General features: G+C 37.3%; 1 protein-coding gene across 1 annotated transcript in view; it reads right to left on the bottom strand.

The window, feature by feature from the left end:
- LOC127456454 (ventricular zone-expressed PH domain-containing protein) overlaps positions 1–12,731 on the bottom strand; it is a 177,259-nt gene that overhangs the window by 54,918 nt on the left and 109,610 nt on the right. Inside the window, exons 6-8 of the mRNA XM_051724969.1 lie at positions 12,273–12,490; positions 7,623–7,844; positions 6,584–6,933 (exon numbers count right to left, since the gene is read on the bottom strand). Coding sequence (XP_051580929.1) covers positions 6,584–6,933; positions 7,623–7,844; positions 12,273–12,490 — 790 coding nt within the window. The remainder of the gene's footprint in view (positions 1–6,583; positions 6,934–7,622; positions 7,845–12,272; positions 12,491–12,731) is intronic.

Below are 12,731 nucleotides of genomic sequence, written 5' to 3' on the forward strand. Positions count from 1 at the left end.
GACATGAGCCAAAAAGCCAGAACATACAAAGTCCAAACCATACCGAACAAGATGTACGCACATCCTGTACAGTAACATCCTGCACTGAAGCACACAGCGCCAGAAACGCAACAAAGTGGTCAAAGACGTCCATCTAGTGCATGTTTATATACAAAAATAATTCAAAATACTCTAGATGGATCCACTTTGGTGTTCAGGAATAGTTAGGCCACACTAGGCCTTGTTTGTCCTTCTTTCTCAGTTTACGAACTGAAGCACCAGTGGGCGGGGCCAAGGGTGCGATGATGTAAAGTAGGCATTGAAGTTTTTTCGCTGTAGAGGCGGTAATGCATTAAGGGGCACCCTAGTGACGTAGGGATTATATTTTGACACTGAAAGTGCTGTGTGTATTTGACAGTTTACAATGTTCTGCATCTGTTGAAACACTGTCATCTCCTCCTTTCCTTTTATACTGTGCCACGCTTGTAGATTTGTTTAACTTTTAGCGTTACTAATGTTGGGAATAGTGCAAATGCATGAACCTGCAGTAATTTTCTTTCACAATGCATGTGAACTGCTCTAAAAGTGCTAAAAACACAAGCTCATAAGCTCATGTTTATCTGTCTTTAATTGCAGCCTTTTGTAGTTTAATAATCACATATGACCAACTCACCATTTTTATGTTGTTTTTTTTTTTTCATTAATTGTGCAGCCCTGAAGGATCGGGAAATTAGTCTACTGATGCTCTTTATGAAACTTAATGGGCAAATAAAAAACACCTTAAAATCAATGGGATTATATCGCTAATGTACGATATATCGTCCAGCCCTATTTTGAACACAATTATTGTGTTTTCATGAAAGACCATTGATGTCACTTCCCAAAACTCGGGTACTTGCACCCATCCCTAATCTGTATCAGCCATTGGAAAGCCTATTTCGGTAAACCACTACTCATAACTGTCTGTGATTTCTGCCTACTGATTATACAAACCATGCAACATCTACTTCTCTATAAACATCTATAAACATCATCCATTCTCTTTGGTCTTCACTGACAGTGTGAGGAAGGCTAAAGAAGAGTACAGTTGGTTTAATGTTGCTTTTATGTATTTGGGTTTGTAAATGTGGTGGTCCTGCTGGTGGCCCCTGAGTAGCATCAGCTTCAGTGATCCTTTGACCCCCCAGATGTGTCTCTTAAACAAAACAGAACTTGTGTTTTAGTTTTAATATTCTCCTTTTAATGCATGTTGGTGACATGCGTAGTCCATGATTTACTAAAGGTTTGAGTGTATAAAAACACGTGCAAACTTGATAGCATGCGCAAAAAAAGGTCAGAGCTTAACTACTAATGTAGTCTTCTGAGGATTGTGTCTTTCAAAAGCAAAAAAAAACACGTCTTGGCAATTTTTGTGCAATTTGATTCCTACTGTGCATCATGCTGTCATTATGGCAAAATAAAGACTTTAAGAATGGAGAATACACAGAATACCCATTGAAAACATGCATTAATTTAAAATGAACTTATTTCTCATGAAAAAAACGATTTGATTCCCTTATTTTAGAACTCGAAATCATAACTGATGATCATACAACTCAGATAAAAATAGCCTACTAACAAATTATGTCATATTTCAGTGTTTTAAAATTTGCTTTAAACTGGCGAAATATTTTAAGTTACATTTCTCTCCAGTGCTCGATCATTATGCAGAACGAGCAAGGAACACTTATTCTCTCCATTTCAGCCTCTATGATCAAAATAATTGTGGTCTGAAATTCAGATTTCGTTTTAGTATAATGTACATCAGTGGTGTGATGACTTAACGTGCATAATAGTACATTTGTTTTCCTTGTGAATTATGAATTGAGACTTTGATTTCTTTAGTCATGTTCCTGACAGGCTGCCACTGTTCAACCTATCTTTCACAAAATCAGATCCTGACAGTTTCACCACATTGGGCTGATGATTTACACGATCTGGCATGATGGCACTGAATCACTCATGCTGACACGCACACAAACACACTCACACATCCAGCCAGCACAGCAGGATTCAGACTGATCGATTGGCTTGCTGTCTGTCTGTGGGAAAGTTATTGAATAATGTGAAGGGGAGGCAAAGTGCCGGGCCAGTGCAGGAGAGCTGCTGTTAAAATAGCTGTGCATCTGGAGACCAGAGACAGGCACCCCCAGTCTGCCACACATAGCTAAAACTGTAGTGTACCAAACTCAAAATGCTTCTTTATACTACATACGGACTAATAGACATTTTGTCTGATACTAATAAATGTTAATTATCGTTGCTTGCTAAGGAATCATTATTACTATTGCTCTTTCTATGGTTAGGGTTTGTTCTAAATCCCCTGACCCTAAGTATTAAACTTTAGTGTGTAACTAGTTTCTGAAATGTGATTTGTTTAGGAGAGGTGTACTATTACATTCAAAGTAAATTGGACTTTTGAGGCTTAAGGGTGATAGAACAGAATAAATCCCCTTAATTTGCATTGAAGGGGGGACTTGAGTCATTTGTAGGGACCAGAATATCTCTTTTGACTTGGGCCAGGAAGCAACCATCTTGAAGAATGACAGCCATACAGGTTTAGAAAATCATGAGTTTTGAGTCATGATAGTTTTTGGGTAAACTATCACAAGTTTATATAATGTTGAATACATAATAGAAAAGAATAGAATTTAAGGTTATTTGTAGGTGAAGGGGTGTAAAGATAGTGATGAAAGTAACAATTAAAATACCATTGTGTTTTCATTAACAAGATACGTGCTCCACCCGAACTTTCATTTAGAAATCCAATAAATAAAGTAGTCTGTCAAACCTAAAAGGTTCTTTCATGACGTTTGGTCATGACGAACCAATTAGGTTATCGACATAGCCGGCATATTTGATTTCAGCGCTTAACCCTTTAAGCTTTTGATTGCTTTGTCGTATCAAAAAAATAAATAATTCAGATTCAGTTGACATGATTGGGAACAAAACAAAATACGTTTTTCGGAGTCACCTTATATTACATATATAATATCAAATCAGAAAAATAAGAAAAAAGTACATTTTTGGCTCAATTTAATTTGTGATTTTTCAGCAGTTTCTTAGGCTGAGTCTCATAATGTATCATAATCTATATAATTAAAAATTGTTAAACATTTTCTTAACAATGATACCAAACATTTCACCCTCCTTGTTTTTTGTTTGTTTTTTGTCGAGTAATAAGCCTTTAATTTTAGGTACACCACTGAAACAGAAAACTTTAAAAAGACTTTCACAGCGTAAAATAAAAAAAAAATAAAAATATGAATAACAAATTTAATTTTTGTTCATCACACAAAGTGATATGTCTTCAGAATACTTGGAATATATTGCAAAAGTCATACTGATTACTTTTATTGTGGTTTTATGGTGTGTTTTTTTGTGTGTGCCTGTCTCGAGTTTGACATACCAAAGTCTCAGTTCCCTGTCATTATATGGCATAAACCATGTGAAGATTCTTTTTTTAATATACCTTTTGTGTTTCATAGAGGAAAGAAAGTCATACGGGTTTGGAGCGACATTAGAGTAGAGTAAACAATGACAGAATTATTCCCTTAATAAAACCCATAATTAATGGCAGTTCTAAATGTTTAAAAGCTTATATAAGGTCAAGAGAAGTTATAACATACTCATAACACATTCATTTTCATATGTCATCAATGGGTATTATATGTACAGTTGAAGTCAGAAGTTTACATACACCTTAGCCAAATACATTTAAACTCAGTTTTTCACAATTCCTGACATTTAATCATAGAAAACATTCCCTGTCTTAGGTCAGTTAGGATCACTACTTTATTTTAAGAACGTGAAATGTCAGAATAATAGTAGAAAGAATTATTTATTTCATCACATTCCCAGTGGGTCAGAAGTTTACATACACTTTGTTAGTATTTGGTAGCATTGCCTTTAAATGGTTTAACTTAGGTCAAATGTTTTGGGTAGCCTTCTACAAACTTCTCACAATAATCTGCTGGAATTTTGGCCCATTCCTCCAGACAGAACTGGTGTAACGGAGTCAGGTTTGTAGGCCTCCTTGCTCACACACGCTTTTTCAGTTCTGCCCACAAATTTTCTATCGGATTGAGGTCAGGGCTTTGTGATAGCAACTCCTTAAGGGCCTTAAGCCATTTTGCCACAGCTTTGGAGGTATGCTTGGGGTCATTGTCCATTTGGAAGACCCATTTGCGACTGAGCATTAACGTCCTGGCTGATGTCTTGAGATGTTGCTTCAATATATCCACATAATTTTCCTTCCTCATGATGCCATCTATTTTGAGAAGTGCACCAGCCCCTCCTGCAGCACAGCACCCCCACAATATGATGCTTCTACCCCCATGCTTCATGGTTGGGATGGTGTTCTTCGGCTTGCTAGCCTCACCCTTTTTCCTCCAAACATAACAATGGTCATTATGGCCAAATAGTTCCATTTTTGTTTCATCAGACCAGAGGACATTTCTCCAAAAAGTAAGATCTTTGTCCCCATGTGCACTTGCAAACTGTAGTCTGGCATTTTGATGGTGGTTTTAGAGCAGTGGCTTCTTCTTTGCTGAGCAGCCTTGCAGGTTATGTCTATATAGGACTCGTTTTACTGTGGATATAGATACTTGTCTACCTGTTTCCTCCAGCATCTTCACAAGGTCCTTTGCTGTTGTTCTGGGATTGATTTGCACTTTTCGCACCAAACTACGTTCATCTCTAGGAGACAGAATGCGTCTCCTTCTTGAGTGGTATGATGGCTGCGTGGTCCCATGATGTTTATACTTGCGTACTATTGTTTGTACAGATGAACGTGGTACCTTCAGGCGTTTGGAAATTGCTCCCAAGGATGAAACCAGACTTGTGGAGGTCCACAAATTTTTTTCTGAGGTCTTGGCTGATTTCTTTTGATTTTCCCATGATGTCAAGCAAAGAGGCACTGTGTTTGAAGGTAGGCCTTAAAATATATCCACAGGTAGACTTCCAATTCAGTACACCTCCTATCAGAAGCTAATTGACTAATTGTCTGAAGGCTTGACATCATTTTCTGGAATTTTCCAAGCTGCTTAAAGGCACAGTTATCTTAGTGTATGTAAACTTCTGACCCACTGGAATTGTGATATAGTCAATTAAAAGTGAAACAATCTGTCTGTAAACAATTGTTGGAAAAATTACTCATGTCATGCACAAAGTAGATGTCCTAAACGACTTGCCAAAACTATAGCTTGCTAATATTAAATCTGTGGAGTGGTAAAAAAAAGAGTTTTAATGACTTCAACCTTAGTGTATGTAAACTTCTGACTTCAACTTTATTATTCATTCTTAAAGCTTTACCGAAATGACAGCATGACGCGCAGCCCGAATCAGATTAATACCTGCCTTTCATTCATAATAATTTGCTGTCACCATTCAGAAATGACTTTCTGGCATGATAAATCACTTAGCGGGTGAAATTTATTCAATAAGACCTGGACTCCAACACAAAGTCAACACGAAACAGCATTTACAACCCATTTTACTTCTGTAATGTGATGTATTTTGAAAATGAAATAGGATATTCAACCATAAAAAAACAAAATGTAGGATGGGACGAGTTGATTTTATCTATCGGGAATTGATTGGATCACGAAAAGTGGGCGTTCCATACCAGAACAAAGCAAGACCTCATCGTGAGTTTGCAGTTAATTGTAGAGGACTCCTACAGCGGTGTTTGGGGGGGGGGGGGTAGTAGTAGTCCTCCACAATCAAATAAAAAATAAAATAAAAAAAACCTTGCATTCAGGTCTGGCTCCGTTCTAATATGGAACAGCCAATTTTCACAACTATTACATTTTGATAAAAGGTTAAATAGAAAAAACAAATTCTTTGTAAAAATGTACACTGATGATTTCAGAGTTAAAATACTTGCTTCTATCCCAGCTTAATATTAAAGGTCTGCATGGGCCTTAAAATGAAAACCGATACCGTCAGATTTTAAGCCCGAACCTTGTGCTAAAAACAATATAGATGCAAAGAATGAAACAGAACAAAGGTGTCTCGACATGCGCTTTTGAAAATTTGAAGTTCTCTTTATCTTGACACAATGTTTAAAATGTGCCAGTCCTGTGCGTGACGCTGAAGAAACAGGGAGACGTGATGCAACAATCAAAGACATTCGTCCAGCATGTTTACATAGGAAAACAATGGAAAAACAGAACAGACGCGCACAAAAACACGTTCGGTGTAAACGGCCCCTAACTCATCAGTTCGCAAGTGTCTGTGAGTGAGAGCGCTTGCACGAAACAAGTTCATTAGACCTGTTTATTTTTACGTTAATTACAAACCCGAACCAAGCCCTAAGTCCTATTTGAAAAACTGACCCGAACCCGCTCCGAAACCCCATCAGGTTCTCAGGTCCAATATGCTGAGACAACTATAAATCCACAAAAACTATAAACACTGTGTCTCTGTGGCACCATACAATTTTCTGTGTTTGTTTTGAGTACCCCGTTAAGACCCTCCCAACAAAGTTACTCAACCAATGGTGTGAGTTGGGGGGTGGAATATATCAAGAGACATTGCTATTTAAATTTATTTGTAATGTTACCTTCAATGACACATTGATCAGGTATGGGGATCTGTTTCATCATTTCTGCACAGAAGGTTTTGATTTCTTCCATGTTTTCTCTCAGGTGGGTCCAGAGTTGATCGCCCTCCCGAGGGTCTCCCACCTCCACCTTTTGCCCCTCACTGTTTGGAGATGTGTCCTGGGGAAGTTTACTGTCTGTGGCTTGTGTTTGGTTTTCCTCCAGGGTGGAGGGGACAGGGCCGGTCTCAGGGCTGGGAATGGCCTCACAGGTATCGGGCTCTGGACTCAGCTCCACCCCCTCTCCCTCTGGACTGCTGTCAGAGTTAATGGAACGTGTGAGTACAGCATGAAGAGCCAGACTCTTTGACCTGAATGTAAGAGAAGAACGGCCAAAAAAAAAAAGTCAAAATACCAAAGCACTCAAGAGTCAATTTGTTTCAAGTTACTTTAAAAGGGCAATATTCTTCTAGAATACGTAGAATATTTTTTTTACCATTGTATTTTTTTTTATCCACTTACAATCCCAATCAAGGTCATAATTTAATTTTTCATAGCTATTTTCTACCCTCTATCTAACCCTTAGAATTAAGAGCTATTCGCAACCCACTGCATATCTGTAATGTGACCAAACTGTTGCCACAAAGTTGGAAGCACACAATGCCCTAGAATGCCATTATATGGTGTATCAATATGACTTGTCTTCACTGGAATTAATGGAGTAGCCAAAATCATTAATTAGAAGGTGTTGTCCACCTACTCCCCAGAAGTTTGAATGTGCTAATGACTGCCGTAATCATGGCTATTTCTGAACAAGCTGTTTTGCTGCTTCGTTTCAATAAATGGTCTCCGTGTATGGTGGAGGATGCTTCGTGTTGTGTACATCAAACTCTTTATTTCAAACACAAGAAAAATACAGTTTTCCATTACACGTAACCTTTAAATCACATTTAGTTATATATACATTTAAATTTTCACTACTGCATGGTGACATATTTTAATATTAAAGACATTACATTTGCTGAGTAGGTAAAATTGAAAGACTACAGATCAAGCCCACCTGTTGAATCTCATCTCTCTGCGCTCGTCTCGTGCTGCCTGGCTCAGGCTATGGCGTCTCTGAGGTCCTGGAGACCCACCCTGTGTCTCAGACTCTGCCCCCTCCTCACCAATCTTCTGCTCAAAGGCCTGGATCTTTAACTGCAGATGCTGACTCTCAGCAAACACGGCAGAACTAGACTCGGCTTCACACGGCCGCAAAAAAACCAGATTCTCTTCACCTCTGCCATACATACAGAGATATAGGTTGTTTGGATAAAAAAAAACAAAAAACGAGTGTACTGTTTACTGCAACCTGCACAGTATGTATATACTGTATACTACTTTAAAAAAAAAATAGAATGTGAAAGGGTATGTACAATACAACAAAAACATCTTCAACAGTAGTGGGCTACAATGCTACATACAGTATACATACTGCAAAAATATGTATAGTAGTAAACTGTGTAGAATCAGCTTCAATGTGCCTCAACCCTTTAGATGTATCTCTTAAACAACACAAAACTTGTGTTTGAGTTCTGATATTCTTCTTTTAATGCATGCAGGTGAAATGTGGCCCATGCACCTTGGCCCTGATTTACATAAGGTTTGCACGTATAAAAACACATGCAAACTTGATAGGATGCGCTAAAAAGGTTGGAGCTCTACTAACGTCGTTTTCTGAGGATTGCAACTTTCACATGTGCAAATAACACATCTTGGCAATTTTTGCGTATTTCCCCAAAATAAACATATTTAATTTAGAGGTGTGCCTCTAAATTGATTAAACTGCACCCGCAAAGTTATTTATCATGCCGGAAATCATTTCAGAAGCGGAAACTGCCACAGCAAATTAATACAAATGAAAGGCAGGTAATAATCTGAGTCGCGCTGTGCATCATTTGGGCAAAACAGACACTTTGAGAATAGAGAATACATACAATACCCATTGATGACATGCATTAATGTAATATTAACTTATTTCTCTTACAACAAATAGCCTACAAACAACTGATGTACAAACTAGTTTGTATTTCAATGTTTTATTTTTTTTCTATATTGAAATATTGCTAAATATTTAAGTGTTAGTTCTCACTAGTGCTCGATTGAAGTGGGCTGACCGGTACGTACCAGTACCCCGAACATAGCCATAAACAATATAAACACTCTTGTACAGGGGTAGCCTATTAATATTCACAAATAAATCGAATCCACAAATATGAACAAATATCCAACAGTACATTTACAACTCATGAACACATAATACACAAGCACAGGCAGTTAATGGATTACAGTTTTCCATTATTGATATTTTAAATACAAACAAAACTTATAATACAATTAAGTCTTCCCCCTCAAAACAAACAAACAATAAAAACTCCATACATATTGAAATAAATTAATATACAGAAAATATGAAGAATACTATTCAATTGACAAGTAAAAAAAAAATAGAAATCAGGAAAATGTCAGTATACTTTTCCTAGTGTTAATAAAATTACACAAGGACGACCATATCCGACCATATCATTTAGTTAATGGAATCATGATTACTGTTTAACGAAGGTCCAAATTAGTGTATATGTGTTGTGTTCAAACAGTGGCACACTTGAGCTCAGTGTGATTAGCAGAGCTCACAGTGAATTTGTGTCTCTGACTTATGTTTGCCACCTTCAAAGTTGAAAAATATCTAATCCATATAATAGATTATAGGCCTATTATATAGAAGTTATTTATATAAAAAAAGTAAATATATAGTATATATTTTCACATTCTGAAGGTACTAGGCTCCCAGTGGGATGAATTACTACAGGTGAGCAATTTTCCCCAGTATGTCTAATTATACAAATACAGAATTCAACTATTTTATTAAAAAATTCACTGAATTTAAATAATTGAATACTGTATCCATGTAATTGGATATTCCGGGAAAATGTGTAGTAGTCAAACCGTGAGGCGAATAGGCTACAACAGCAGAAGACCACCTCGGGTTCCACTTCTGTCAGCCAAGAAAAGAAAGTGGAGGCTGCAGTGGGCACAGGCTCACCAAAACTGGACACTTAAAGCCTGGAAAAACATCAACTGTTCTGATGAATCTGGATTTCTGCTGAGGTACATAGGCCCACTGCAGCCTCAGCTTTCTGATCTTGGCTAACAGAAGTGGAACCCAACGCGGTCTTCTGATGTTGTAGCCCATTCGACTCAAGGTTCGACATGTTATGCATTCCGAGATGTTATTCTGCTCACTACAATTGTACAGAGTGGTTATCTGAATTACCATAGCCTTTATGTCAGCTCAAACCAGTCTGGCCATTGTCCGATGAACTCTCTCATCAACAAGATGTTTCCATCCACAGAACTGCCGCTCACTGGATGTTTTTTGTTTTTGGCCCCATTCTAAGTAAATTCTAGAGACTGTTGTGCATGTAAATCCCAGGAGATCAGCAGTTACAGAAATACTCAAACCAGCCCATCTGGCACCAACAATCATGCCACAGTCGAAATCACTGAGATCACATTTCTTCTCCATTCTGATGGTTGATGTGAACATTATTATTATTATTATTAACCTTTATTTAACCAAGAAGTCCCTTAAGATTAAATCTCTTTTTCGAGGGAGACCTGGCCAAGAAAGCACACCATACAAGGTACAAAAGTATATGATCAAAACAACAAAAACTGGAATCTACAATTATAGAATCCAGCTTATGCATAGCAATTGCACTCTTAAGTCAAAAAATTTTTTTTATCAAAGATTTGAATTCACCCAAGGTAATGAAGTGATTAAGATGTAATGTTCTGAAGCATTAACTGAAGCTCCTGATCCCTATCTGCATGATTTTATGCATTGCACTGCTGCCACACGATTGGCTGATTAGATAGTCGCATGAATAAGTAGATGTTCAGGTGTACCTAATAAAGTGGTCGGTGTATATTTGAATGACAGTATTTGCATGATAGAAATGCAAGTCAATTAAATGAACGCTTGGACCCCAGCGACATTTTAGCACAATGTGTGGACTTTTCGGACAGTTCCTTACACATCATAGGTGAATATCCAACAAACTGAACTTACAGTAAATTAACTGCAACAGTCCCCCTTGAAAGATTTCTCCATCCTGTCGGCTTTGATACGGGACAAATCCCATCCCGTATTGATTCGTTATGGAACACATAATGTAATTTTTAAATATGGCACTGTGCAAGAATGTGTCACATGTTTAATGAAGAGCAGGTATGTGAAAAGTGAAGAAAAGAAAAGCAAAAGTGGTGAAACACTGTTCTCTATCCTGTCAAGTTATGCCAACAAATATATAAATACATTTATACAGATCAGGAAGAATTAGCTCCTTATAGGATTAGTTCACCCAAAAATGAAAATTCTCTCATGATTTATTTTAAGCCTTCCCAGATGTGTATGACTTTCCTTCTTCAACAGAACTGAAATGAAGATTTTTATAAGCACATTTCAGCTCTGAATGTCCATACAATTAAAGTGAATGGGTGCAGTGAGGCTGCTGGCTGTTTGATGGTCCAAAAGTCATATTTAGGAAGCATAAATGTAATCCACATGACTCCAATCGATCAGTTAATGTCTACTGAAGCAAACTGATAAGTTTGTGTAAGAAACAAATCGATTATTAAAAGTTTTTAACTTTTAATTGTTACTTCCTACTACTTCCAGTGCTGTTTTCCTTTTTGAAATGACCTAACTCTCACTTGACATTTGTTCCTCTGTTGTAAAGTGTGCGCTTCCGTCTTCTCGTGTGAACGCGGCATCACGTTTACGTCACGCGACAGTTCCGTGATGGGTTGACTGGTAGCAGGAAGCGTTTTTTAAAAGTTAATAAAGTTTCAATTATTAATTTATTTTTTACACAAACCTATCGGTTTACTTTCATTGTACGGACAAACAGAGCTGAAATGTGCTTATAAAAATCTTCATTTCAGTTCTGCTGAAGAAGAAAAGTCATACACATCTGGGATTGCTTAAAGGTGAGTAAATCATGAGAGGATTTTCATTTTTGGGTGAACTATTCCTTAAAGGTAATATCTAATTGTGACTGGGTGGGCCAAAGTTCTGAACACCCAATAGGATTGGACGTCATGTGCTGATGTATTCATCTGTGATGTGAAGTCACAAAGTCACAGAACAGTCTTTTCGGACTTGGTGGGACATTTTGAGTTTTGAAAGTAACATGTTTACATAGCACATCAAGCTTTTTATCTCAAAAGATCAAGGAGATTTTGATTTCTCAAAATATGATCCCTTTATATAAAAAAAAAAAAAAAAAAAAAATCCTCTAATCCACATCTAATTCCTTTTCTAGTTTTTCCTTTCTCTGTCATCCTTCCTACCACAGTTTTTCTCTAAAGAGCAAAAATTAAGCCTTAGAAACAGAGAAAAGAACAAAATATTTGTCTGAAGTAAAGCTATTTTTCGCAACTCTGTTCTGCCTAGAAACTGCAAAACACTGATTTGCAATGATCAGTGTTGAAATGCAGACAAAAGCCTGCAGATTAAGATTTTTATAAAAGTACTTCCATCATAATAAAATTTCAATTACTGATATAAAACCAATGTGTTTTCAAAAGCAAATTTTGGAACATGTCAAGGCTATTCAGAAAATCGAAGAAAGTAATATAATTTGGAAAGTGTATGTGTGTGTACCTGCCCATGGCACTGTCAGCTTTCAGCTTGCGTCCCAGCAGCCGAGCGATGGCGGTGAAACTGTTACTCATGCGGTAAATTTCTTTTCCTCCTCCGCCCAGGATGGATGTGTAGTGATCGGTCAGGCAGCGGATCTCCAGCAGTAGTGTGTGATGGACGCTGTGCTCCATACTCGCTAACAGAGACACCAGGTACTGCAGAGCCCCACGAGCCTGGACCTGCACACAACAAAAACACAGCTATTGTGTCATTATAAAGTCATAATATAATCATTATAAAATGGATAGTTCCAAGTGGTGTTCAAAGCTGTTGTTAAATGCTGATAAATTCTCAGAATTGTTTATTCTGATTATTATTATTATTATTATTATACAGTAAATACATTTTACTATTCACTAAACATTGGTGTTTATTATCACATTACTACTGTTATTATTACGCATTATAGTTCCACGGCAT

The sequence above is a fragment of the Myxocyprinus asiaticus genome, chromosome 18 (assembly GCF_019703515.2).
Source record: "Myxocyprinus asiaticus isolate MX2 ecotype Aquarium Trade chromosome 18, UBuf_Myxa_2, whole genome shotgun sequence".
Classification (NCBI taxonomy): domain Eukaryota; kingdom Metazoa; phylum Chordata; class Actinopteri; order Cypriniformes; family Catostomidae; genus Myxocyprinus; species Myxocyprinus asiaticus.